Source organism: Ixodes scapularis, unplaced genomic scaffold, assembly GCF_016920785.2.
Source record: "Ixodes scapularis isolate PalLabHiFi unplaced genomic scaffold, ASM1692078v2 PGA_scaffold12__126_contigs__length_90152505, whole genome shotgun sequence".
Lineage (NCBI taxonomy): Eukaryota > Metazoa > Arthropoda > Arachnida > Ixodida > Ixodidae > Ixodes > Ixodes scapularis.
In genome coordinates, this window is record NW_024609838.1 from 66,778,843 (window position 1) to 66,791,413 (window position 12,571).

A 12,571-nucleotide genomic window follows, 5' to 3' on the forward strand; every position below is an offset into this window, starting at 1 on the left:
CTCCTCGTCGTATGCTTCTTCGTCTCTGTGAACGCGTGAACCCACTGCGTTCACGCGAAGGTCCCACTGCGGTCGCGGAAGAAACAACGACGCCACTATTCGAGCACTCCGGCTGCTCAGACGTCTCATTGAACGCGTAAACAAGTGATCATATAGTTCAGTGGCAAAGAACACAAAATTTAGAAATCTTTGGCTCAGTGTAGCACCGCGGAACAGGACCAAACGTGTCGGTGGAAAACTGAGCTTGATAGTGCTCAGGCTTGTGCATAACGTTTAATCGTCAATAAAGAAGAGCTAAATAAACTTTGTCGGCGAGCGACTGTTCTCTAAAAGTCGTTCTGTTCCGGTTGTCAGCCTGTGCAACAGGGTACAGATCAACTGCGGTGAGAAGCCTGTACGCAAAGAAGAAACGACCTACAGAAAGGCCACCCCTGACGCGCCGTAACATCTCGCATCTGTCAAAAAGAAGCGACCATGCCAGACAACTGGAAACTGGGTGGAGACGAGTTTTTATATAGCGTTTGTACTCAGTTTTGTTTTGTTTACGCAAGGTCCGAATGCTAACCGATGTCCGATGGTGGAAGCTTTTGTCTGCCGTCTCGATTGATGTTAATGCAGAATGGATAAGTAATGCCACCCAAAATCGAGTTAAGGCATAATAGACATAACAAAATAGAGTTGTGGCATAACGTTTGCTACGTTTTTGGTGGTAAGTGTTGCATTTCTAGATTGCATTATGTAGTGATCTCACGTTTTGATAGAAAAAAAAAATTAAGACCGCTTTCAAGAAAGTCGTTTTATCTCAAGTGACACATAGCGGTAAACGCTGGTCCTTTTTTAGTGAATGTTCTGATCTTTTGAAGCACACTTGTGCTCGAAACATGTCGTCGCAATAGCGGTTACAACTACCAAAATGCATTGAGCAAAAAGTGTATTAAACAGGGCCGCCGCAAGCCAGTGCAGATAAACCAACGGGTGGACCATCTACGGAGCGAGTGCTGAGGGAGACTCCAACGTGCGGAATACTTCGGCAATCCCTTCTATGTCTCCTGCCCTGTAATCTTACACTCTTTAACTAACGTGCAATGGGTTGAATATGAATTATGAAGCAGATCGCCAAACAAATACCTTTCATAGTCGCACTTTTCGGGGCTGCTTTCTTCGGGGAGACATAGAATTCGATTTTCTTTTGCCTGGTGCTGTTATTGTAGCACCCTGGCACATAACAGGTGAAACCACCCATCGAAAACCACGAGTAAACACTTGAATAAAAGTCTCGTGATAACCCGGAAATTTCCAAACGCCGTACAACGAGCATTGGTGCGGCCGGAGGGCTAGGGAGAACTACAGGTACCAGAATGCACCGTGGCAGCGTTGGCGTCGCGCAACGTCAATTTAGATCGGTCTATTGCTGAGTTGAAGCGAACCGACTATGATGGCGTTCTACGAAGGAAGAGGAGGATGTTCTCAGACTGATTATTGTAGATGGTGTGGGTCATGTCTCCCGACCTTCTGTACTGGCGGTAACGCGTTGCATTTTTTGGTAACGTTGATAACGTACTTCGGTAACGTGATAACAGAGAACAAACTTATCTACAGTAACAGCTAATGTCGTTAATTAGTCACTACGTCTTCTTTCGAAAAAACAAATACCGTACAATATTTTGTTTCTAGGCGCCAATTTATATACATTTCTGCACCTATCCCAAATCTTTTCAAAATCAGAACCGTAAAAAAAAATATAAGGTAATTATGTTAATGTTATGCATGGACATAATGACTTTTGATATATGGCACTCATGCATACGGGTAACATAAAAACTCTAAGGCGGAGTAATCCGTAAATTTAAAAAACGCAAAGGTAACCTCGGCTACTTTTTATCTGTAACGGTAAATCGTTACTTTTATTTTGATGTAACGCAGATCGGCAACGTGTTCTTCTCATTCGAAAGTAGCAAGTAACCTATTTCGGTATTCTTTTCGGTACCGCCTACAACACTGCTGTCCTTTAACTGTTGCCTGACTACGCTATCCCTAAATCTCACCGAAGACGCGGCATCGCACCTATCATGTGTTTCCTTCTTTTTCCTTTGAAACCGTTGTTTTGGTTCATGATTTTAGTCGGCCTAGAAAAAAATGAAAGCCGTTTACAATTCCCTGTAACGCCGGTTAGAGCGCAGCTCTTGAGGAGGAAGATGGAAGCGTACTGAGGGATAGGTGACTCCTTAAGGTCACGTGACCTCAAGGGGGTCACGTGACTTCAGGGGGTCACGTGACCTCCGGGGGTCACGTGACCTCAGGGGCTCACGTGACCTTTGGGGGTCACGTGACCTCGGGGGTCACGTGACCTGAAGGGTCACATGACCTTAGGGGGTCACGTGATCCCCAGTAGTCACGTGACTTCAGGGGGTCACGTCACCTTAGGGGGTCACGTGACCTCAAGGAGTCAGGTGACCTAAGGGGGTCACGTGACTTCTGGGGGTCACGTGACCTAGGGGGGTCACGTGACCTCGGGGGTCACGTGACCTAGGAGTGTCACGTGACCTGGGTGGGTCACGTGACCTCGGGGGGGGGGGGTCACGTGACCTCGGGGTTACGCCAACGGCGACGCCGACGCCGCTCAAGCCGGAAACGGGCCCCTAAGAGCTGCGCTCTAAAAACCGTCATGTCGAAATATCGCTCTCCCTTCTCTTGGCCCATCATTTTCCAATCTTCCCGCTACTAATAGACTAACAATGGTCAGCAGAATCCCACGTCTCCGATTTATAAAAGCCTGCGATACTAATTCCCATTCTTTTATCGTTAGCTCAAATGCATCATTAGGTCCCGTTATTTTTCTTATTTATATAAAGGACCTTTCAACCTGTTAGTATTTTTGGACTAACGGTGAGACATCGCGAAATTAACAGTGACTACAATTATTTTTCCTCCATTTTGTTTATAGGCGTGTTCCTGAGTGGTATGATTTGATAAATATTATATAAAAAGCCAATAGAGTAGCTATTATATTTGTGATTCAGATTTCCCACTATGCGGTTTCTTTCATATTTTAATATCATAGCAAACAGGTTTTGAAGTCGTGCATCGTTCAAGTATCTCTCTATGCACGCATCTTGTGACCTGTTTTGGGTACTTCCCATCGAGTAGGCCCTAGTAAACTATATAGTCAAAAGATCAGTTATGAACAGAGAGATCTTTCTCAATTTCCCAGTCGAGTAAACTTACATTGTATTCAAAAAAGCATAAAGAAAATGGCATACGCAGCAAATGAGAAAATGTGCAAACCTTCTTTTATTTTTGGAATATCACAGCTCTACTTTATTAAGTAAACGCGATAAAAGCGAGTAAACTATAATAGTGAGTTTTAGTATTGAGTATGCCAACGAACTCACGTACTGTGCGTCTGCGTCAGCGTCGCATGTTCTATACCGCGCGTGCGCGGAGCCCAAATTACGGTTGGCGCTTGGCGACGACGTTCACGCTCAACGTAGAGCACGCAACAGTAACACAAACGGAGAGTGCTTGTGTCTGTTCTAACACACACTATAAAAAATCTCTGTTATCACTTATTTCGCACCACAGAAAAAAGGTTTAGCCTGTGCCCTGTTTTACAAGACATGCAAAAGCTACTGAGTCACAGTTTAAGAAACGCAAGCTGTGGCTTATGATCCCACCTCCTGCATTGCGATTGGTTCTTTGACGTTCTGATCACCTAACCCCGCAATCTGATTGGCTGTGGAGCGATCATAAGATTATCGCGACTCGCCAAACCTTTATTGCCTAGACCGCCAGTGACTATAACAAAATCATTTTACGTTTCAGTAGAGATAAAGTTGGCACTTCGTCATATCACACAAACATTATTCACGAGTCTTCGGATTCCCAACGCTAAGGAAAAACGATTCTCGGGAATGCGCTTCTACAGACGTTGTTCTTGACAAAGGGCATGAGACGCCGTCGTAACGCCTTCATAACAGGGGCTCTCATAACGTTCGACTTGTTCGGGGCAAAAACCAAACAAGAGAATTGCCAAGATTTGCGTGGCGATACAAGCCCGTTTTCTTTTTTTTTTTTTTTTTTTTTTTTTAGAATATTGTTATGTTCAAAATGTTTATCTCCCAATGTCCAATGATTTGGTGAAGGTCTCCGTCCGCTAGCTTTCGCGACTGCTCATGCCGGTGAAAAACCAGGGCTGGAAGGGACCTGCAACGGAAATGATGCCGCTTTGCCAATCCGACCATGACGACTTTCGTGGTCAACTGAAGGATCATGCGCTCCAAATTCGCCTGTTGCTCTCGGCTAAAAAGTGGCATGACGTCGCCAGAAAAAAAAAAAAAAAAACAGAAAAAAAACAGGCATTTTTGTTAGCGTTTGCGAGACGCGACCATTTAATGCTGAAGTGAGGCGGTGTCCTAGCGTTTCATCAAGCACAATCCACGTACGCAAACTAGCGCCCAGCAGCGTCTCTTAGCGTCTCCAAACGGGCACTACACAGAGCGTCTGAAAGGATAAAACGCGATGCACAAAGTAAACACAAGCTAAAAATATCCAAATTTCCTGGTTAGGTTCACTGCTCTAAGCTTGAGAGCTCCAGGTAGGCCATTACCATGGGCTTACCAACCGAAGGGGGGAGAGAGGGGGGAAGGGGGGGAGGGGGGGCAAGGCATGTGTTTTGCCCTTTCTGAAACAGCCGCCACTGGGCAGGGCAAATAGTGGCCGGCGGCACCTAAGGGATACCAAGGGCACCACTCCCCGACGTCCCCCCCCCCCCCCCCCCTCCCCATTCAAAAACAAGTTAATACGCCACTGGCCATTACGCCAGTCGAAGAAAGAAAGCGAACCATAGGCTCGTTTGATTTACTTGCTTTAAAAGTGAAGACAGCCGTCGTTCGGGAAGGTGATGACTAGCGCTACGGGGCTGGAATAGTGTGTTCCTCAGAGATTGGGGCCAAACAGTAGAGAAAAATTATTCTGGAAGCTGCTGACTATGGGTTACAATAGATCACCAAGAGTCTCGTGAAGCGAACCATGGAAGTGCGTTTGCTCCGCCACAACACACAAATGGCGCACGCGGCAGCTGTAGGCTATGAAATTCTGCCTCTGTCCCTGTATTCATCCGCCCCGCCAGGACGTAGGGACTTCTGGCTTCTTTCTCCCATACAAAAACCCACAAGGTGGCACGCGTTTCCTGGAAAATGACGACGTGATGGTGGAGGTAGAACACCTCGGGGCCAAAATAACAACTTCTACAGTTAGGGCATCCACCAGGTCGTCAATCGGTGAGAGGCAAAGTGTCACGTAGTGCGATTTATATGCAAAAATCAATTAACCCAACCACCGACGCTCGTGATCGCACATTTATTTCTTTGTAGTAACCACGCGAACTTTACGAGCGGGGCGCTCGTAAACTTCGCGTGGCAACCTTTCTGATCGTCCTAGCTAACCTATTTATAATCACACGAGCAAAAAAAGAAAAAAAGGACATGGTATGCTTAGAAATCTTAGAATTGTTATTTTTTAGAAATGTCCTTTAAGACGTTGATGGATAAAACAACAAAACCTTTGATCGACTAATATATATCGACATAGGACCAGAATATTAAGTGTTAGCACGTTAGTAGAGAAGTTACAAAGATACCTAAATATTAAACTCAAGGACGGACTTCAGAACTCACATTGCATGTGATACCCGGCGTCTCGAATCTTCTATCCTCCATAAAAAGTTTTAAACAAAACCAATGTTTCATTTGCGACGGTGGAAAATCTTCTACAGCCCTGTTCCCGAGCGCTGTTTGGACGTATAAAAGATCGTCTATATAAACCAAAAAACAGAGTGCATTGATTGAACCTCTTCACATAGGTGTCGTTGGATGGTGATCTATTACGCTCAAATTTTATGAGTGTAGGCGCTATGGTCTGAAAGGACCAAAGCAACGCACAACGAAAACACAACCTAAAAACATCCGATTTGGCTTGCCAGGGCGCTTCTCAGAACCTGAGTCTGACGCCGGCATTTTGAGCTACGGTGTTCGTCTTTTGCGGTCGGTATTCGGCGTTCGGCGTTCGCGTTCAAACAGTTTATCGAAAGAGAAAAAATATTTCATACGTGCGCATCATTACATAGAAAAGGATGAAGTTTGCAAGAAAATGACCTGCTATAACCACACACACACACACAAAAAGAAACGCTCAATGTCCACTCTAAACACCGAAGAATGCCACAGAAGCATATTTTGTGTATAGCGACTTCATCCGTAAAATCAAGAAAAACAATATTTATGAAAATGGCTTGCGGTCTGACAAGCTCAAACCAAGGAAGTCCCCTGAACGGCTGTACTAACCGAAGTTCCCTCCAACCTCCAACCCGAGATGGCGAAATTACTTTCCAAAAGTAATTAAATTACATTACTAATTACTTTTGTGAAAACTGCAAAAAGTAGTTAAATTACATTCCAAATTATCGATGAATAAAGGTAATTACATTACATTACAACTACTCTCTAAAATTAATAAAATTACTTTGACATCACTTTTGTAAACCTTGAGGCAGTAATTCGCGCTCAATTTATTTACCGTATACACCAACACAGTGTTTACAAAACAAGCCCTCGTTTGCCCACACAGCGCGTGTGCAGGAACCAGATCCGGGAGAAGTGAGGCGCTGCGCATGCGCAGTGCTGACAGCAGCGCAACCGCACTGATGTCACGTCAAAGAGCTAAGTTGGTCTACATGTACAACAACTCAAAGCTTCCTGTTTACACCGCAACAACCTTAAGTGCCACAAAGTAAACCATACTGAACAGTGGTTTTGCTGGGGCACACGACATAAGTGTTAAACATGATGAATACCTTTTTAGAAGTGACTCAGAAAGGCAGTCGACTCACCGGGTTCGCTGTTCATTCAACGGGGAGGGTTCTTACTAAAAGGGTGATACGTTTCCGTCTCCCTGATTTTGAAGTTGTAGTCCGCGTCAGTCTGTTAAGTCGGCCAATGGCAGCTCGTTCTGACAAAGAGTCGTCACGTGAAACGTTTCCCTTCCGCCTCGGACGCAATCTAGTTCTATTCTCCCGAGAGCACTATATTCGGCGATAAGTTTTTATGGCAACGCAATGGAGAGGAGAAGAACCCACGCACAGCTTTATTCAGAGCTCAAAAATGGGAGAGGGAACGCGTGCCTGTACTCTCCACTGCATTGCCAAGAAAAGTTGTTGAGTGTGGTTGACCTATTCTCGGTCATTCCTATCAAGGAGCATTTTTTCAAAACACCCAAAGAGTCCACGTTTTTGCGCATTGTCACACAAAGGGCCCGGGTAATTGCTAAGCAGAAGCATCGCCAGTTGAGTAATGGCGCGAGCTTCCTAAATTGTGTAGTTTCCCAATAAACGGGGGGCAATATCTCCCTGTAGGCTTATTCACGAAGAAACTTCGCAAGGGAAGGCAGCGAGGCATACCGCGAGCCACACCTGTTTTGTTCGAGGACGCACAAAACGTTCTGGTGCTTTGACATGGCATTTGTAATTAACTATTTATTCCGGTCGTGTGTTGTTCACGATGGTCGAAGCTTACTGCTTGACCTTGCTTGACGAAAGTACAAGGCTGGGGATCTGTTTGTCGTGTCCTCTCAGGTTTTTAAATTATGTTTAACTTATTCGTGATGTGCCCGTCGCCTTGTAGCCTATGAGCCGTTCACCCCTAAGCTGACGTGCTGTAAGCTTAGGGAATGAACGGTGGAATCTACGCGTTTGTTGGAGCAGTCACACGTCTATCATTCGCCATGTAACCACGCCCTCGTTCTACCACGCGCTTAGAAAGGGACAGGTCACGTGATCAGAAAAAGAGTTTCATTGGTTCTGGTTAGTTTGCAGCTCCCACAGCACTGTCAGCTTAGGGATGAAAGAAATATTGTATCGTCGCGATGACGCGACGCCGTGAATCTGTCGCGCCTGGAGTTCGTAAGCCGTTGCCTTTTAGCGATGTCTACAAGCTTTTCTCCTTCGCCTTTCCAGCCCTCCTTTGTGCGTCTGTCCAGCTCTTCGTACAAGACTTTGCGCTCAGGTGGCCGTCGATTATTTTTTTTTGAAGCTTTTTCACAACATTTCACAATGGAAAATAATTTTTTTCTTCTTTCTCAAAGCTTGCAAACGAATTTTCTAATTTAGGGCAAAAGTAATTTCATAAGTAATAAGTAATTTTCTCGAAATTACTGTCTGAAAGTAATTAATTACATTTCTAAATTACTAGCCTAGAGAATTAATTTATTATATTACTCATTACTCCAAAAAGTAATTTTATTACTGTAAATTCATTACAGTAATGTCATTACTGCCATCTCTGCCCCCAACCCTTTCAGCTTCTGAAGATGCTTCTCCTCAATAAACCTGTGATTGCTGTGAGGTCTGCTTCTACAAAGGATGGCGTTGTCCGTGATGACATGAGATGCCGTAACTCATCCATACAAACAATTGGTACTTTAGCGATAATTTTTTTTTCAAACCTTCATTGGGAATTTATTTACGTAACATGAGAAAAATTCAACAGAGAAGGCTTAGGTATAAACATAACTTTAATAATTTAGAGATAACACTTGCTCGAGGTGCCTGGGTGAACTACAAACCGGAAAGATTATACCGCTGTGCCTGTGTTGAAACTTTTTAAGTCTTTTTTGTGGCCAGATTTTCGTCTTACTGAAGTATAACACACGTTAATGTTTCGAAGGATACTTTTGGTCAGGGCTACTGGCAGACTGGAGTTAGAGTACACATGAGAGCCTGCGAGTTGCCGGAATGCACGTCTTTCTCATAATTCAACGCCTGTAGTTTCACTTGCTATCGTAGATTCTGCATCAACACGGTAGTCTAGTGCAAGTACAATACAGAATCACGGTTTGGCAGCCACAGATATATCCTTTAGGAGTGCCGCCGGCATACCCGGTAAGATTGCCAACCACACGACCTAGCGCATTGCTTTCACGGGCAAAAGCAAACACGCCATGGAAATATACCGACCGAGACGCTGATTGTCAGAAATACACGTGGAGGCATGTCTTTTTATAAGTATTTTGAACCACGTGGACACGTATATTATTTATTAGTGCTCGGTTTTATTTCATTACGCACGCAAAGACAAACGCGGTTCTGCCATTCGCAACACCAGTGACAGAATAAGAACGGCAAGAAGGAGTTTCAGTTGTATAGCCTGCTTTCTACCTTCGATGATGCGTTGGCGCTGTGCGGGCCTTGAGCCTGCTCGCGAAGCCAAAGCACGACTGAAGGCAACGGGCGCGTGCTGGAGGCTGAACACTCGAAAGAGACACCCTGCCGTTCTCACTCTGTCAGTGACAGTAGGGGCTGCTTTCTTGCTACGAGGAAAGCCGGTAGCAAATTGCCGGTAGCCCGTACGCCTACGGCAGTGGCGCGCATAAGTATCAACAACCCCGCACCCGGACCATACCGGTATTGTACCGGAATCGTATCCCGAATTTGATACGCCTCTCCAGTTCCTCTTTCATTGAAAGGTCAACTTTCGCCAGCGCCTCGTGCCAGCGTAAATAATCGAACAAACAGGGAAGCGTTTTAAATTGACCGAATGTATTTACCTCTTCCAAGCTTGCTCTCAGGACGGTGTCTAAGACCCGCTGGCAGTGGGTTCGGTACATGGTCAAGAAGGTGTCCATCTGGAAATGAAATCCGGATCAAAAGTGCACCAAACTTTAAGTGTTTCTTTCGTCTAATTATCTAAACGACATTGCACTCTTAACCTGGCGCCGGTTATTATAACTCGTTCACACTTGGGGATCCGCGGCCCGATCCGCGCGGAATCCTACGGAATTCTCGGCCGCCAGAGCAATTCGTCCGGCACCGATTTTTTCCCAAGCGGAACCGTTTTTTGGGCTGCCGCAGAGATTTAGCACGCGAAGAGGAAATGGCGTTTGCGTACGTCACATCCTGGCCGAGTCGCCCGAGTTGTGGGAGCTACCAAGTTGCGTAAATTGTGCCGTATCGCTGGCACCGATTTGTCGGCAAAAATACTCATAGACACTAAAAAATTATTCGACAATCTTCAACAAGAGAAATCTGGGCAACAAAGACATTGCCCACAAAGAGCATGTGTGAACTAAAATTAGCACGAGTGGTACGTACACACGTTGCCTCCGTTTGGTCGCTGCTTTATCATTCCATTCTTGGACAGTCGAGAAAATGTAGGACAATTTCTCGGCACTGTGGTCCGGTAGCTATGTTATATCGCGTAGCAGCGAAGTTTTGGCTGCGAGAGGAAGCCTGTGAGAACAGCAGTTTTTCGGACACGGCACGAGCCAGGAGTTGTCTACTCTGGAAGAAGAGAGGGGGGAAAGGGAAGGGGAAGGGGGGAGAGGGAAGGGGAGGGGGGGGGGAGAGGGAAGGGGAGGGGGGGAGAGAAGGGGGGGTCGCGCGGCGGGCAGCTACAAACGTGAACGGCGCTGTCTTTTTTTCCGCCAAATGAACTCGGTCGGAGGCAACAGAGCTTCCCGCAAGTGTGAATGAAGCTTTGGGGCGGGCTCTAGCTGCGAAAAGTTTGATCCAACTACTGCGTGTACACTGATTCCTCGAACCTACTTTAGTCGTTGCAAACTTTTTCTTCCTCACGTTGCGAGAAACGCTTGTAGTAATACCTGCCCTCGCAACAACCTTGCAATTCGTATTGCAAGCGTGTCGTCATAAACCACAAGACCCCGATTGAGCCGCTGTAAATACCAAATACATCACAAAAAATACTCTTACTCGGCGAAGTTGAATGGCCTTGAGGTGGACGTGTTTTGGGCAGTTTGAACGGCTTGACGCGCGCGAATCCTCGGTGATTTTTTTTTTTTTAATTGGAACAAGTGATTCCCGCTATCTCTCGCCGTGGACCGCCTTCGAGACAGTGGAGGCGGTCGTCTCTGCTGTCTTTGCAAATCCGGTGTCCCGGTCGGTGAGCCTTCTCTCTCTGGCGACAGCACGAATGCGCGACAACATGAACGGTGCAATGCACGTGCATTTTCTCCGACCCGGGCTGTCCATACCTCTAGGGGGTATTTGGCGATCTAGGCGCGCTACTGTCTCATGCAAATATTTATTTATTTATTTATTTATTTATTTATTTATTTATTTATTTATTTTACCCTCAGGGCACAAAGGCATTACAGAGGGGAGTGGGGAATAAAAGCAATAAGAATACACAAGGAACAATGAACAAAATCTCAAACAATAGGGAACATGAGGTTGGTAATAGAATTACAAAAAAGAGCGTGGTCAGCCATTGATGTGAGAGATGCGGGTAAGCGGGGTGTGGAATCTATACTGCTGGTGAACTATTTGATTTTCGTTTCCGTCGCCTACTAGCAGCTCGTATTTCAAATGCGGCCCATCAACCACGTCACTTCGGACTAGCAGTTGACAACACTCTCAAATATAGTCACACTAAAGCTGCAGTCATACTGATGTATACATCCTACAAAAGACACGGTGTTGGGTTCAGACAGGATGACACAATTGTCTGTGCACACGCATTAGACTTGTCTGAATCCTGCTTGCTTATACATTTGTACCTGCTGCGTATGTTGGAAGACATTTTGTACGCCTAATGTAACAGGACCTCCATACAAGGAAAAAACAAGCCTCGGACACTGTTTGCAGAATTTGTTTTTTTTCTAGGGTGCATTAGCCGTCTGACCGCTGCTTACCACCGTGGGAGCAGCGTGAGACGGCGGTCCGCTCACCTTGTCGGCGTCGGCCTCCTTGGGCAGCACCATGTCCCTCACGCAGGGAAACTCCGGCAGCACCGCGCTGATGCGGACACGGGGTGGCACGGCCGAAAAAGTAGATCCCTGCGCAGCAACACCAACACTCTCCTCAAAAGCCGTGCACGCCTCGAGGTTTCCCTTCGAGAAAATATCTATTTACGTCGTCTGATCAAATAACTTCGAATAGTTTTGTAACGTAGAAAGAACAGGACAACACGACGATGCACGCGCAGCATGTCAGACGCAACGACCTTCGTATAGCAATATGCCAAAGGGCGTCGTTCTGTGATCGTTGGCAGCTACGCTGCGCGAGTGTTTGTGACAACGTGCACGAGCGGTCGAAAGTGTTCGAACCCACATCTTCTATTTCAGCATGTACAGCAAACCAGAGCGAAGAAAAAACATTAAGAGACCCTTTTCAAAAGTGCGTGCCATCTAGTAGCCGCTGCGCAATTATCCTATAGTATACCATTGTTAGGGTACATATACTCTAAACATGTACGCGACATAAACCGAGGGAGAGGAGGAGACGAGAGGGGACGAGAGAACGTCGAGGTCTGGTTCGACTGGGTATAGTGGGTAGACCTCAAGCTAGCCGCCTCTGCCTCCAATGCACTCGTCGAACGCGTTGGAATGCGAAAGCCGGACGCCGGCGTTCTGCGTTCAACCGTGTTCGGCGTGTGCAATGGAGGGAAAGGCAGCTAGCTTGAGGTCTATCCACTATACCCAGTCGAACCAGACCTCGACGTTCTCTCGTCCCCTCTCGTCTCCTCCTCTCCCTCGGTTTCTCGGCTCATTGGACCCGAAGGTC

General features: G+C 46.2%; 1 protein-coding gene across 1 annotated transcript in view; it reads right to left on the reverse strand.

The window, feature by feature from the left end:
- The window catches only part of LOC8026166 (transcription factor RFX4-like), a 194,897-nt gene that overhangs the window by 52,837 nt on the left and 129,489 nt on the right, over positions 1–12,571 (reverse strand). Inside the window, exons 6-7 of the mRNA XM_042289559.1 lie at positions 11,737–11,844; positions 9,598–9,675 (exon numbers count right to left, since the gene is read on the reverse strand). Coding sequence (XP_042145493.1) covers positions 9,598–9,675; positions 11,737–11,844 — 186 coding nt within the window. The remainder of the gene's footprint in view (positions 1–9,597; positions 9,676–11,736; positions 11,845–12,571) is intronic.